Source organism: Melanerpes formicivorus, unplaced genomic scaffold, assembly GCF_026170545.1.
Source record: "Melanerpes formicivorus ecotype bairdi unplaced genomic scaffold, bMelFor1.0.p_v2 SCAF_3, whole genome shotgun sequence".
NCBI lineage: Eukaryota > Metazoa > Chordata > Aves > Piciformes > Picidae > Melanerpes > Melanerpes formicivorus.
Window position 1 is genome coordinate 3,450,634 of NW_027142355.1, and position 14,855 is coordinate 3,465,488.

Sequence of the window (14,855 nt, forward strand, 5' to 3'; positions counted from 1 at the left end):
TAAATTGAGGTCTTCGTTTGAAAAAATGTGAACAAACCTTTGACCCAGTTTGGCTTGTATTTCAAGCATTGAAATATTTTGAGCCAGCAGTGTGCCCAGGTGGCCAAGAAGGTCAATGCCATCCTGGCCTGCGTCAGAAATAGTGTGACCAGCAGGAGCAGGGAAGTCATTCTGCCCCTGTACTCCGCACTGGTTAAGCCACACCTTGAGTACTGTGTCCAGTTCTGGGCCCCTCAATTTAAGGAGGACATTGAGGCACTTGAACATGTCCAGAGAAGGGCAACAAAGCTGGTGAAGGGTTTGGAGCACAAGCCCTATGAGGAGAGGCTGAGGGAGCTGGGGTTGTTTAGCCTGGAGAAGAGGAGGCTCAGGGGAGCCCTTATGGCTCTCTACAACTACCTGAAGAGAGGCTGTAGCCAGGTGGGGGTTGGTCTCTTCTCCCAGGCAACCAGCACCAGAATGAGAGGACACAGTCTTAAGCTGCACCAGGGAAAGTTTAGGCTGGATGTTAGGAAGAAGTTCTTCATAGAAAGAGTAATTTGCCATGGAATGGAGATGTTCAAAAAAGGATTGGATGTGTCACTTGAAGCCATGGTTTAGTTAGTCATGAGGTGTTAGGTATTAGGTAATAGGTTGGACTTGATGCTCTCTGAGGTCTTTTCCAACCTGGTTGATTCTATGATTCTACAATTCTGTGATTCAAGTGAAATGACACAGATAATAATGACAAGACCCAAAAGTATAGATTCAGACCTGAGGGACTGGAAGAAATAGAAATGCTTTTTAAAGGTATTTAGTTCAGTTATAGAATCATAGAATCAATAAGGTTGGAAGAATCCTCAAAGATCATCAAGTCCAACCTGTCACCCAAGACCTCATGACTTCTAAACCATGGCACCAAATGCTATGTCTAATCCCCTCTTGAACACCTCCAGGGATGGTGAGCCCACCACCTCCCTGGGCAGCACATTCCAATGGCTAACAACTCTCTCTGTGAAGAACTTTCTCCTCACCTCGAGCCTAAACTTTCCCTGGTGGAGCTTGTGACTGTGTCCTCTCGTTCTGGTGCTGGTTGCCTGGGAGACGAGACTAACCCCCACCTGGCTACAGCCTCTCTTCGGTTAGTTGTAGACAGTAATAAGGGCTCCCCTGAGCCTCCTGAGCATCAGATGTGGCTCAGTTGGTAGTGCAAAAGACCCTTAATGGGAAGGTTGTGAGTTCAAGCCTGCAGTGGGCAGTAATGGCCTCCCTACTCTAGTCATGAGGTCTGTGGTGACAGGTTGGATTCGATGATCTTTGAGGTCTCTTCCAACCTTAGTGATGCTAAAAAAAAATAAAAAAAATTAAAAAAAAAGTTCCTGGATGTCCTTCCTAAACTGAGGGGCCCAGAACTGGACACAGGACTCAAGGTGCGGCCTAACCAGTGCTGAGTACAGGGGCAGAATGACTTCATGAGAATACAAGAAAACATTGTGTGTCCACAGAAGCCAGAGCACATACACTGGAGTTCCCTGGGACAGACTGCCTTATCTAAGTGCATTTCTCATAGTAGTTCCAGTTTGCTAGGAACATATATGCTTTGGATTCAGATCATAAAAACTCTAGGCTTCTGCACAATGTTTTGGTTTTGTTCTTTTTACTCTTTCTACCAATATTGTCGTATCTGAACTTCTAATGCCATGCAATATAATAATCCTTACATCACTCTGAAATGTCCAGAAGTTTGACACATGAATAACTGAGACACAAGGTGATCAAAGGAATTGTCCAACTTCTCTCAGGAAGTCTGCAGCACAGCAGGGACTGAAACCAGATGGCCTGTGTCTCCGCATGACTTTAAATATTGGACTAATGTTACTTGTTGCTGGCATTGATCATACCACAGTGCAACAGAGTTCTTTGTTGCAGAGCCTGAGTGTGCTGTAGCTACATTAGATTACCACTGCTACCAAGCACAGCAATTCAAGAGGCATAGGCTATTTCCACAAAGAACAAGACAGTGAATGATAACTGACAGAGAATGGAGAAGCTGCAGAGACTGAAAAAAGGGCAGGCAAGAAGTGAAAACTCAGCAGCAGGGAGGAAAGCTGTAAGTTTAAGGTTTTGTTTTGGGGTAACCATGGAGGAGGAAACCACATTTTTAATTTCATTATCCCACGTTGCAAGGTTGGCAAAGTTGTGATTCCCTTTTGATACCAACAGGAGATTAGCATATGGAGTGTCTCTGATGAATTAAACACAAACCTATTGAAGGCTCCAGGAAAAGAGTGCTTTCCTGAATTAAATCATTAAAGCTTCTTGGTTTTGTTATTTTTTTTACATACAGGTAAACCTACTTCCAGAAATCCAGCATTTCCTTTGCAGAAAAGAGGGATTATGTCAGATAATGAAAGCCTTTTCAGGTAACCTACTTTCTTAAAACTTCATGTGTGGTGATGGTCTTTTAATAGCTGTCCCAGCAAGCCTCTGAGATGAGACCATCAGGCTTAAACAATTACTTTTATTTTTGGCCATGAATGCGGGCGAGTGGGAATGAAACAAGAATGATAATCCATTTCAGACACCACTTAAATGCAGATCACAGTTATGCAGCGTCTTTTCAGGTGAAGAGTTATTGCATTGTTTAGCTATTGCATACTGCAGAAACAATGTGGATATGAGAGCCTTATTTTTGGACTGTTTTGTGTTAATATGTGTATTGGTGTTTACACTTCAAAGCCCTGGGTTCGGTGTAATGTGTTTGTTCAGCTTTACAAAAATGTTGTGGCATGGAGAAAGAGTAGGAGTCGGAGTTTGGTTCCCATCCAGACACAGTTTACTGATAAAAAGCCTTTGTGCATTAAGTTCATCAACCAGAAAAGTTTAAAGGTTATGGGCAAGTTGCCAGGGAATTCTAATTTACTATGGGTCAAATTCAGCTTTTAACAGAAACTGGGGGAAAAAACCTTGTTGTGCACCATATTCGGTCTACTTAAACCATGGGGTGGGGGGGGACATGATCTCAATTACACTACTAAATATTCTACATCAGTGCCACTTTAGATTTTTTTATCTATCTTCACTACATAATTTGCTTATAAGAAACATTGTCTTTTTTATGATCTAGTAACAACCAACACCACATTTATTTCATTAGCATTTAGCCTTGTTTGCAGGCAAATATGTTAGACTAGTCAGTCCAGTCTTTCCCCTCCCCCCTCCCCCTCCCCCTCCCCCTCCCCCTCCCCCTCCCCCTCCCCCTCCCCCTCCCCCTCCCTCTCCCTCTCCCTCTCCCTCTCCCTCTCCCTCTCCCTCTCCCTCTCCCTCTCCCTCTCCCTCTCCCTCTCCCTCTCCCTCTCCCTCTCCCTCTCCCTCTCCCTCTCCCTCTCCCATTTAATCATTAAGAAGTTAGGTATCCTCTGCAGCAGTATTCAAGTATTTGTCTTAAGTCAGTGGAGAGAACAGAGCATCTAGAAACACTACATTTGATTTTAAATTATGTCTTTACAGTAGGTGCATTGAGTTACCTTCTGCAGGTCCTTACTACTCAATTACTTCTCACTGCTCACTGTAAATGGAGCCTAGACAAGTAGCTTAGATTAAATACCTGATATTTGGATGCCTGACTAAAGCTGAGGTTAGGTGGTTCCTAACCTAAGTATACCATATTTTACCTTTTAATTTTTGCATTGTTTTATCTAAAGATTTACCAACATTTAAAGCCCACATGAAGTGTTTCCCTTAAAGAGATACATGTTGAGAGTCAGTTTAAATTGGAGATTTCCATTTTCATGGTGCTGTATACTGTCAAAACTGATCAGAAGGAACACTCAGTGTAATGAACACCTCTCCAGGTCCCATGAAAATCCTTTATCAGAAAGTCATACTACACCAGGTAAGTGAAATACACTGTTTTGACTGAGCTTTCAGTATGCCTTCAGTGATGCCTAGTGACTTGGTTTCCTTGCACTGAAAAATGAATTAGAAAGTACTCTAATATAGTATCATTAAAAAAAAAAAAAACTTGAGCAGACTTCTAAAAATTTCAAGGACCTCAGCATACAGTTGGTCTTACTCATATTGTAACTAACTGCCTTCAGAAAACATTGGTTTGCCCTCCTTGGAGAAAGGCCAGTTCCAGTGGTTTTAGTGTTCTGCTACTGCCAAACCACAAACACAAGAGGCACTCACCACACACAGAGCTTTCACCTTATAATAAGCACATTTTCACTGGTGTCCATAAGCTGTAGTACAATCTACTTCGTGTACATGGTCTGTTAAGCTGTTTAGTGTTTTCTCCTGTATTGGGTTTGCATAGAAAGGCTTTGGTAGCAGTGGGGCTACAGGTGTGGCTTCTGTGAGAAGCTGCTAGAAGCATCCACTGTGTCTGATAGCACCAACGCAGCCAGCCCCAAGATGGACTCACTGCTGGCCAAGGCTGAGCCCAACATCAGCATTGGTAGCACTTCTGTGATAGCATATTTAAGAAAGGGAAGGAAACTGCAGCACAGCAGCAGCCAAAGAGAGGATTGAGAAAATGTGAGAGAAACAACTCTGCAAACACTAGGGTCAGGGAGGAAAATGGGGGAGGAAGTGCTCCAGGTGCTAGAGTGGAGGTTCCCCTGTAGCCCAGCATGAAGGCCATGGTGAGGCAAGCTATGTCCTTGCAGCCCATGAAGGTTAATGGTGGAGCAGGTATTCACCTGCAGCCCATGCAGGATCCCATACCAGAGCAAGAACATGCCTGAATAGTCTCCTGGCAGGATCTGTGGCCCCATGGAGAGAGAAACCCACACTGCAGCAACTTCACTGGCAAGACTGATGACCCTGTGGAAGGGACCCATTCTGGAGCAGTTCATGAAGAACTGCAGCCTACAGGAAAGACTTATATTAGAGAAATTGATGGAAAACTGTTGCCTGTGGGAGGAGCCCCAAACTAAAGCAGGGTTAAGTGTTAGGAGTCCTCTCCCTGAGGTGGAAAGAGTGGTGGAGACAACGTGTGACAAACTGATCATGACCTCCATTGCCCTTCACCTGGACCTCTGCAGAGGAAGAGTGAGGAGAATTTGGGAGTAAAGTTGAGCCCAGGAGGAAGGAAAGAGTTGGGGGGATAGCATTTTTTATTGGTTTGATTTATCCTTATACTACTCTGATTCATTTGGTAATATATTACATTAATTTCCCTAAGTTGAGTCTGTTTTGCTTGTGACAGTAACTGGTGAGTGATCTCCCAGTCCTTATCTTGGTCACCATACTTTCATAATATTTTCTCTCTCCTGTCCATCTGAGCAGAGTGTTAGAGTGGCCTTGGTGGGTACCTGGTGTCCAGCCACAGTCAACTCACCATGGGTAGTCTTTAGGGAAGGCCCATTTGTAAATGTATTATTAGCACTTTCCTATCAGTGTTTTCCCATTGAAACCAAAGTAGTATGTGTGCTTCACAGAAGGCTTCTGAGTCCTGCCCATCCAGGAACACCAGATTATTCCAGCAGTCTTCAGAAGAACTGTCAAATAGAAAGAAAAAGCCCCAGCCCTAATCTTTCGATTGCCTGCATCAGAAATAGTGTGGCCAGCAGGAGCAGGGAAGTCATTCTGCCCCTGTACTCAGCACTGGTTAGGCCACACCTTGAGTACTGTGTCCAGTTCTGGGCCCCTCAATTTAAGAAGGACATTGAGACTCTTGAACATGTCCAGAGAAAGACATCGAGGCTGAGGAGAGACCTCGAGCACAAGCCCTATGAGGAGAGGCTGAGGGAGCTGGGATTGTTTAGCCTGGAGAAGAGGAAGCTTAGGGGAGACCTCATTGCTCTCTACAACTACCTGAAGGGAGGTTGTAGCCAGGAGGGGGTTGGTCTCTTCTCCCGGGCAACCAGCACCAGAACAAGGGGACACAGTCTCATGCTGTGCCAGGGGAAGTTTAGGCTGGAGGTGAGGAGAAAGTTCTTCACAGAAAGAGTTGTTAGCCATTGGAATGGGCTGCCCAGGGAGGTGGTGGCATCATCATGCTTGGAGTTGTTCAGAAAGGGACTGGACGTGGCACTTGAAGCCATGGTTTAGTAAACTAAAGAGTTTGCACCTAAATTACCTAAACCCAAACAAAAACAAAACAAAATTTTAAAATTCACCTCTTAAATTTCCATGTCTCCTTATCAGCCTGTGGCCTAGGAACTGATGTATCTGTTTCAATACAAGACACTTATGCTACTTGAGACACCATGTAGAGTCCAGGACACCCAATAGGATGGGCAGTCTGGATGGAATCTATGCCTTTCTGGTTTAGAGTGAGCAAGCACAAAGGAGAATTTACTTTCAGTATAATTTAGGGTTAGCTGCATTGCTCCACACTGAGTGTACAGATAACACTGATGTCCACTATCAGGAATGGAAACTTAGATTGTGGTGCATGAGGGGGTCATCTTTGTGTACACCAGACCTCAAGGTGTCTCAGCCCTGAAGTGACATCACTGGATGTCTGACATTATATTTAATATGAGTGAAAGTCACCCATAGAAGGTCAAATTAGATTCAGAAGTGTAAATAATTGTATTTTAGATAAATAAATAAGGCCTAAATTAAACTTCTACAGTAAAGACTTTGGTTCTTCCCTTCCCCTTCTATTCATCTGTTAAAGCCAGATATTTCCTCATTTTTTACCCCCTTGAATCCTGACAGACTTTTCTTTCCAACAACAGCAAAATTGTCACTTACTAGGATTTATTTGATCCTCAATTTGAAAATTATTTGGGGAAAGAACAGTTTTTATCAGTATTTCCTCCACAGAAGAGTTTGTTTCCTGTCAAATTAGTCACATATTTTCGTTCTTGTGTGCTTGAGTCAACAGAGCCTCTCCACAATTCCTGTCGAAGAGGATCACTTGGTTTCTTATTACTGTGTTTGTCATTTAGTCAGCCCCCAAGGAGCCAGGCAATTTCTTGTAAAAGTGAAAATGCAAGGTTGCTTCTCTAAGAATAATGTGATTTAACTAGAGAGACACTAAGTTGTAGAAAGAAATATCAGGCAGCAAGGCTAAGAGAATGGGATTACTGGATTTACTGAGGCAATAACATTGATATCGGTAAGTAGCAGTACAAGGGTAAAGGTTATTTTTTTTGACAAATATCATTCTGTTTATTGTTGTGCAACTCCTAAGCTGCTAGATTTTGTATTTAAGAGAGCTTGCACCTTCTCATATACCTGTTGCATCAATACAGAAAAGAAAATTACTTGTAGAAAGTATGATGTCAGTGCTTGGGGTTTTTTTGCCTTGTCTCTTTAATGGAAAATCTTTTGGTCGGTCTGAATGTTCAGAGTGCCTCTAGGTGGTGGGAAGGTGGGGAGAGGAACTTGTGCACATGACTGCTTTTTAGGAATCATAGGATGCTAGGGGTTGGAAGGGACCATCCAGATCATTGAGTTCAACTCCTTTGTCAAAGCAGGATCACCTAGAGTGGATCATACAGGAATGTGTTCAGACAGGTCTTGAAAGTCTCTAGAGAAAGGGAAGTCATTGTGCCCCTGTACTCAGCATGGGTTAGGCCACACCTTGAGTCCTGTGTCCAGTTCTGTCCCTCAGTTTAAGAAGGACATTGAGACACTTGAATGTGTCCAGAGAAGGGCAACAAGGCTGGTGAGAGGCCTTGAGCACAAGCCCTACGAGGAGAGGCTGAGGGAGCTGGGATTGCTTATCCTGGAGAAGAGGAGGCTCAGAGGAGAGCTTATTGCTGTCTACAACTACCTGAAAGGTGGTTGTAGCCAGGTGGGGGTTGGTCTCTTCTCCCAGGCAACCATCACCAGAACAAGAGGACACAGTCTCAAGCTGTGCCAGGGGAAGTTTAGGCTCAAGGTGAGGAGAAAGTTCTTCACTGAGAGAGGTGTTAGCCATTGGAATGTGCTGCACAGGGAGGTGGTGGAGTCACCGTCCCTGGAGGTGTTCAAGAGGAGATTTGACGTGGCACTTGGTGCCATGGTCTAGTCATGAGGTCGGTGGAGACAGGTTGGACTCGATGATCTTTGAGGTCTCTTCCAACTTTAGTGATACTGTGATACTGTGACTACACAACCTCTTTGGGCAGCCTGTTCCAGCGCTCTGTCGCCCGCACAGTAAAGATGTTTTTCCTCATACTGAGGGGTGGAACTTCCTGTGTTCCAGTTTGTGTTGAGGAGATGGGAGAGAAGCTGGGAAGAAAAAATAAAATCAGGAAAATTAGACTGGAAGTATAGTTCAGAGGGAACTGTTCTCTAGGGAATCCAGATGAGCCTGTCTTTCCACATAAATATTTCTCTTAGTTCATCAGTTCCAAGGTCCAGCCTGGGCCATGCATAGCTGTTTTCTCTTCCCATCCAGAACATAGATTCTTTTGAAAGTAATACTTCTGCTGTGTTTTTATGTCACTGGTGCAGAGACTTTAAAGATGAGTGTCTTGCATGCTTACTTGGTCACCTGTGGGGTTGACCAACAGTGTTAATCACACAGAAGGGCTTGGGATAGACTAGACACTACCGTAATGAAACTGAGTGGGAGGAAGAGCCGAGATAGTCCAGCTGTGCGACTGTGCTCTCACTGTGTGATATGTTTACTGTCTGATGCTAACCTTTTCGCCAGCAGCTTTTCTCTCCCTCTGCCTAGCAAATTGGCCCTGTCTGTCCCCAATGTCCTTGCATTACTCTGGAGCTGGTGAGAAGATTGATGAGATAAGAGGAGGGGAGGAAGTGAGACCTAATGGGGCCACCTATGTAAGAGAGAAATTATAGATTAAATTTACTTCCTGCTGTAATAATTCAACACCTCAGGGGCAGGAGCACGCTTCTTTATAAGGGTATGCATTTCTTTTGCCAACTGGCCCTTATAAATGTTTGCACATCAGTTGTGATGGGTTTTGTCTGTTACCCTTCTGCTACTGAAGTTGCTGAAAGCCTCAAGAATAGCCAATAAAATCAGCATCTGATTCTTCTGAATTATTCTGACTAAAAACTGTGTTAGGCAGGATTTTATTTGTCTTATAACAGGGGCAGAACTCAGTAAGGACAAAAACATATTTCTGTAATAACAACAAATATGAAGAAACTGAAAGGAAGTGAAGCAGCTAAATGACTAATTACTTGGCCTATACTATTGCCTGTTACTAGTACAGAATTGTAGCTGTGGCTCTAATCACATGACAGTCAGCCAACATTTTCACTGAGTTGCTTTTTCCAGAGTTCTATAGTTTATCTGTAAATGCAAGTTATAAGATGAAGGGTGCACACAGAAGAAGAAGCCCTTCTAGGAAATGCTGAAAGAAAAGCCTTCCAGCTTTTAACTATGAGGATGCTTTAGGGGTGAAGAATCAAACACTGCATTTAGTAAATGCTGTTAGCCACACATCTGCCAAAACAGAGAAGCAAAAAGCTTGCTAAAAGATTGGTCTAGAGTGAAGCTGTATTTGCTGATGTTTTTACAAGGAAAATAGCACATACCTTTTAAAGTGATGTGCTATTATAGTTTTGCCTTTTTATCTTTGAAACTTCATAGGTGTTAGGGGTGCTGGTTGATAGTAGGCTGAACATGAGCCTGCAGTGTGCCCAGGAAGCCAGGAGGGCCAATGACATCCTGGCCTGCATCAGGAACAGTGTGGCCAGCAGGAGCAGGGAGGTCATTCTGCCCCTGTACACTGCACTGGTTAGGCCATACCTCGAGTCCTGTGTCCAGTTCTGGGCCCCTCAGTTTAGGAAGGATGTTGACTTGCTGGAGTGTGTCCAGAGAAGGGCAACAAAGTTGGTGAGGGGCTTGGAACACAAGCCCTATGAGGAGAGGCTGAGGGAGCTGGGGTTGCCTAGCCTGGAGAAGAGGAGACTCAGGGGTGACTGTATTGCTGCCTACAACTACCTGAAGGGAGGTTGTAGACAGGCAGAGGTTGATCTCTTCTCCCAGGCAACCAGCACCAGAACAAGAGGACACAGTTTCAGGCTGCAGCAGGGGAAGTTTAGGCTGGAGGTTAGGAGGAAGTTCTACACAGAGAGAGTGATTGCCCATTGGAATGGGCTGCCTGAGGAGATGGTGGAGTCACCATCACTGGAGGTGTTCAGGAGGAGACTTGATAGGTTGCTTGGTTGCATGGTTTGGTTGATTAGGTGGTATTGGGTGATAGGTTGGACATGATGATCTTGAGGATCTCTTCCAACCTGGTCTATTCTATTCTATTCTATTCTATTCTATTCTATTCTATTCTATTCTATTCTATTCTATTCTATTCTAGTTTTTTGCATAAATTTCAGTGCATTCCAATCCACAGTTTATATACCTTTCCCTCTAGGTTGGCTTTACTATAAAGTTTTATGTTACACTAACCATATTTTAGACAGTTTAAGTTTTCAGAAATGGCCATTAGTTTGAACTTTCTGCATTCTAAGTATTCAAGGTGAGCTGCTTTGAGATTAGCAGTATTATAGAGGGAGGGATCACTGTATTTTTTGAATATGAAAACCTTTTAAGGGCAGGTAGATCAATGGTCAGTAGTGGATGGGGTATTGAACCTCCAGCAATGTGCACATCACCAGGGAAGGTTTTAACACATGCAAAAATTATCACAGTATCATTAATTATCAAGTACAAAGTCATGTTCCAGTGAAATCAATGGAAAGTTAGCCATGAATTCACTGGAGAGGAGCATTACCCCTAGACTTCGTAGTGTCTTGTAGTGTCCTTCAAATAGCATCTGCTTTGAATTTTACAGCTATGCTTTTCTAAATCCAGATTCTTTTAAATCTGAGTGTTAAAGCCTCTCTCTCTTTCTTTAGCAACCTCAAGGCATAATCTGTAAACTGCAGGAGAATACTGATCTTTGTTTCAGTCTTTTCATCTGATAGTTCAAATGGGTAACAGGAGGCAATTAAGTGTGACAAGCCTGCAATGACCCCAAGGTATGTAGTGGCAGCAGTTCAACTGAAACCATCCATCTTTCAAAATCAAGAATGAAAAACTTACAAAAATGCATTTTTAGTGATCATTAACTTCAAGATTATGCCTCTTAGAGCAGGTTGCTATTCATGACTGAGGAAAAGATACTGGATAGTAGGTTTTGTTTTCATCAAAACCCCCTGGTTCTGGAGGTGCTCAGAAGTCTGCCTAGGACTCTATGAAAGTTTCTTAAGCATCTCCTGATGTGAAAGCAATTTTGCAGCTGTTCAACACCGCCCCCCCCCCCCCCCCCCCCAGCCTAAAAATGATGGAAAATTCCCAAGCTCCAAATATTAGAAGAGGACCAATTTGTAGCAATGTAGCTTGACTGCTCTATATCAGAAATGAGGTCTCTGTGCTCCAGGAGTCTATACCAGTCAGGCAGATGGATGATCCTAGCACAGTGTGCAATATGAAGTTCTAACTTACTGTGATGCCCTGTCAGAGAGCAGACTTGCAAGGCTGACAGGGAGGGCCTGTTAGTTGTGCCTGACTATTATGCTGCAGTATCTGCTGAGCAATGACATGAGGTGATTATCAATTTTTTGTGAGAGAATTCAGGGTCTTCCTAGAGACGGCATACTACTAAGAAAGTCCAGAAAGACATTCGGAAGACTTCTATGTAGATGAAAAGTTTCCTGCATACGTTCAGGATTAAATGGCTTTCATGCTCTAAAGTGATGTTTTATCCTGGTAAAAATGTGATGAAGACTCTGAAGAAGTGCTGAGATTAAAATGTCACAGTATCACAGTATCACAGTATCACCAAGGTTAGAAGAGACCTCAAAGATCATCAAGTCCAACCTGTCCAACCTGTCACCACCAACCTCATGACTAGACCATGGCACCAAGTGCCACGTCCAATCCCCTCTTGAACACCTCCAGGGACGGTGACTCCACCACCTCCCTGGGCAGCACATTCCAATGGCGAATGACTCTCTCAGTGAAGAACTTTCTCCTCACCTTGAGCCTAAACATCTCCTGGTGCAGCTTGAGACTGTCCCCCCTTGTTCTGGTGCTGGTTGCTAGAGAGAAAAGACTGACCCCCACCTGGCTACAACCACCCTTCAGGTAGTTCTAGAGAGCAATGAGGTCTCCCCTGAACCTCCTCTTCTCCCAGCTCCCTCAGCCTCTCCTCATAGGGCTTGTGCTCCAGGCCTCTCACCAGCCTCGTTGCCCTTCTCTGGAAAGATTCAAGAGTCTTAATGTCCTTCTTCAACTGAGTGGCCCTGAACTGGACACAGGACTCAAGGTGTGGCCTAACCAGTGCTGAGTACAGGGGCACAAAGACTTCCCTGATCCTGCTGGCCACACTATTCCTAATACTGGCCAGGATGCCATTGGCCTTCTTGGCCACCTTGGCACACTGCTGGCTCATGTTTTGATGGCTGTCAATCAGCACCCCTAGGTCCCTCTCTGTTTGGTAGCTCTCCAGCCACTCTGACCCCAGCCTGTATCTCTGCTTGTCCTGCATGGAATAAATGAACAATGTTCTGGGCTCAGAATAAAGCACAACACCTTGGTTGGTTTTCATCCCATCTCTAGCTTTGTGCTTCATTAAACAACCAGGAACTCCCAAGGTGGCTCAATAGCTCCTGAAATGTTTCTAACAGATCTGACAGTTGATGGGCACTTTAGAAACAAAATTACTTTTTTCCCCCAAAGACAACAGTCTTAATCCTTCCTTGTACCATGTTTGCAGTGTATAAAATATAGCTTATTTGATCTTCAACAAAGAGAAAAAAGTGAACAAGCAAAACTGTATCTTAACCCTTCTTGTAGCATCAAAGGATAGTATCAAAGGAAGAATAAAGAAGAGGACACATGCTCATTCATCTTCTGTTTCCTTTTCTTTCAACTGAGTGTCATTCACTTAGTTCCACCAGTAGAGCCTTCTGATGAATTCCTTACCTTTGCAGATCACCAGATGTTCATGTTAAACTAAGTGTTCAATTTACCATCAGTTCATGTGGCTTCAGCCCTGTTAGCAGTGACCTGGATCTGCTCCAGGAATTCTTAATTTGTCCAAATGTACTTCCAGCTATTGGTAAACCTTTTGCTCAGCCACATGTTGTAACTCTTAAATCAACTATTCTTTATTGTGTATGTGCTGAATCTCATGTTACACTTCAGAACTCTGAGCCAAAGGCAAGTAAGTAACTTGGGAGCCAGAGATGGAGAGTGAAAGCAAGAAGTCAGAACTGTGTAAAATACTTGAAAGGCCTCATTAGATGTCAGTGTAGCTGCTACACTAGGTATCAGTTGTTGCTGTCAACTGATCTGTTTGACTCTGTGGTACTTTGAGAGATTGCAGTTGACAGAGCAATATCTACCACCAGTTCAAGTGACAACGAGGTGCTTAATTTTTTTGATCTAGAGGTGTTGACTTGCTTTAGTGGATCCTATACCTCCCTTTCACATATGCCCACCAGCTGTTCCTATATCTCAGATCTGTGTTTTACCCATTGCTGTGGTTAGAGAGCTAATGTGTGAATTCAGCTGAGAACTTGTAGTGGCTTCCTTGCCCATCAGAAGGGCATCATGGGGAACACCCTCGGCAGAGGTAAAGCAGTGCTGTTTGTTGGTGTTTTTAATGATACCATTTCAGAGACAGAAGTATAAGAAATATTCATCAAGCCAGGATTTGAATGAAATGAAACTGTTTCTTTAAGGGACAGCAGATATCCAGCCTTAGGTCCTTTGGTTTACACTGGATCATCACAAACCGTGGTGGCAAAAGGTACTTGTGGCAGTGGCTGCATCTGCTCCTCAGGGGAAAAAAAGGGTAATTTGTGTGGTCTTTCAATTACGGCATAGCCACTTTAAAAGGGGAAATGTTCTTTTCTAGTTCACATCTTCTTTTTCTTTTGATTTTTAGAGATTTACTGACGCTAAGATTTGGACTTTTAAAAGAGGGGATGTAATCTGGACATGAGACTACAATGCTGGGACTCTTTATAACTTGGTTTCCCAAGCTGCCTGACACATATCAACTGCTGAGCCTGCTTCACCTCTTCTATTATAAAATGTTGATGTTATTTATGTACTTCAAAGGGACTGGTTAATTAACAACAGCTTGTAGAGTGATTTCAAGATGGAAAAACATGGTAATTACTGCAAACAGTAAAGGCACTGCAGACTAATTTTCATTGCTGATAATGTTGATTAACAAATTTACAGCTTTAATAAAGAGTTACTGCTTTTGGGTGCAAGACTGAGTGAAGAGTTGCCATGAGAACTGATGTAGCTGAGTGTGCTACTGTTCAGCACTACTGATATCTCTTTATTATTATGATAATTTTATTCATTGATTACTAAGACTAGGTCCACCAAAGTGAGTGGCTGTCACTCCCTATTAACCCACCCACCCTTCCTTCCTCCCTTCCTCCCTTCCTTCCTCCCTTCCTTCCTTCCTTCCTCCCTTCCTTCCTTCCTTCCTTCCTTCCTTCCTTCCTTCCTTCCTTCCTTCCTTCCTTCCTTCCTTCCTTCCTTCCTTCCTTCCTTCCTTCCTTCCTTCCTTCCTTCCTTCCTTCCTTCCTTCCTTCCTTCCTTCCTTCCTTCCTTCCTTCCTTCCTTCCTTCCTTCCTTTCCCCCTTCCTTTCCCCCTTCCTTTCCCCCTTCCCTTCCCTTCCCTTCCCTTCCCTTCCCTTCCCTTCCCTTCCCTTCCCTTCCCTTCCCTTCCCTTCCCTTCCCTTCCCTTCCCTTCCCTTCCCTTCCCTTCCCTTCCCTTCCCTTCCCTTCCCTTCCCTTCCCTTCCCTTCCCTTCCCTTCCCTTCCCTTCCCTTCCCTTCCCTTCCCTTCCCTTCCCTTCCCTTCCCTTCCCTTCCCTTCCCTTCCATCTTCTTTTATTTTATGCTGAGGCCTTTTGCAATGACTGACAGTGATACTGAGCATCTTCTTCTACCCATCAGTTTTAGAATTTCAGGACACTTCTGTTTTA

The 14,855-nt window shown here is 43.8% G+C and overlaps 1 protein-coding gene across 4 annotated transcripts in view; it reads left to right on the forward strand.

The window, feature by feature from the left end:
* CPED1 (cadherin like and PC-esterase domain containing 1) overlaps window positions 1–14,855 on the forward strand; it is a 184,526-nt gene that overhangs the window by 47,047 nt on the left and 122,624 nt on the right. For all 4 annotated transcript variants that reach the window (XM_068165086.1, XM_068165102.1, XM_068165113.1 and 1 more), the window contains one exon: window positions 2,327–2,402. In XM_068165086.1, coding sequence (XP_068021187.1) covers window positions 2,327–2,402 — 76 coding nt within the window. The remainder of the gene's footprint in view (window positions 1–2,326; window positions 2,403–14,855) is intronic.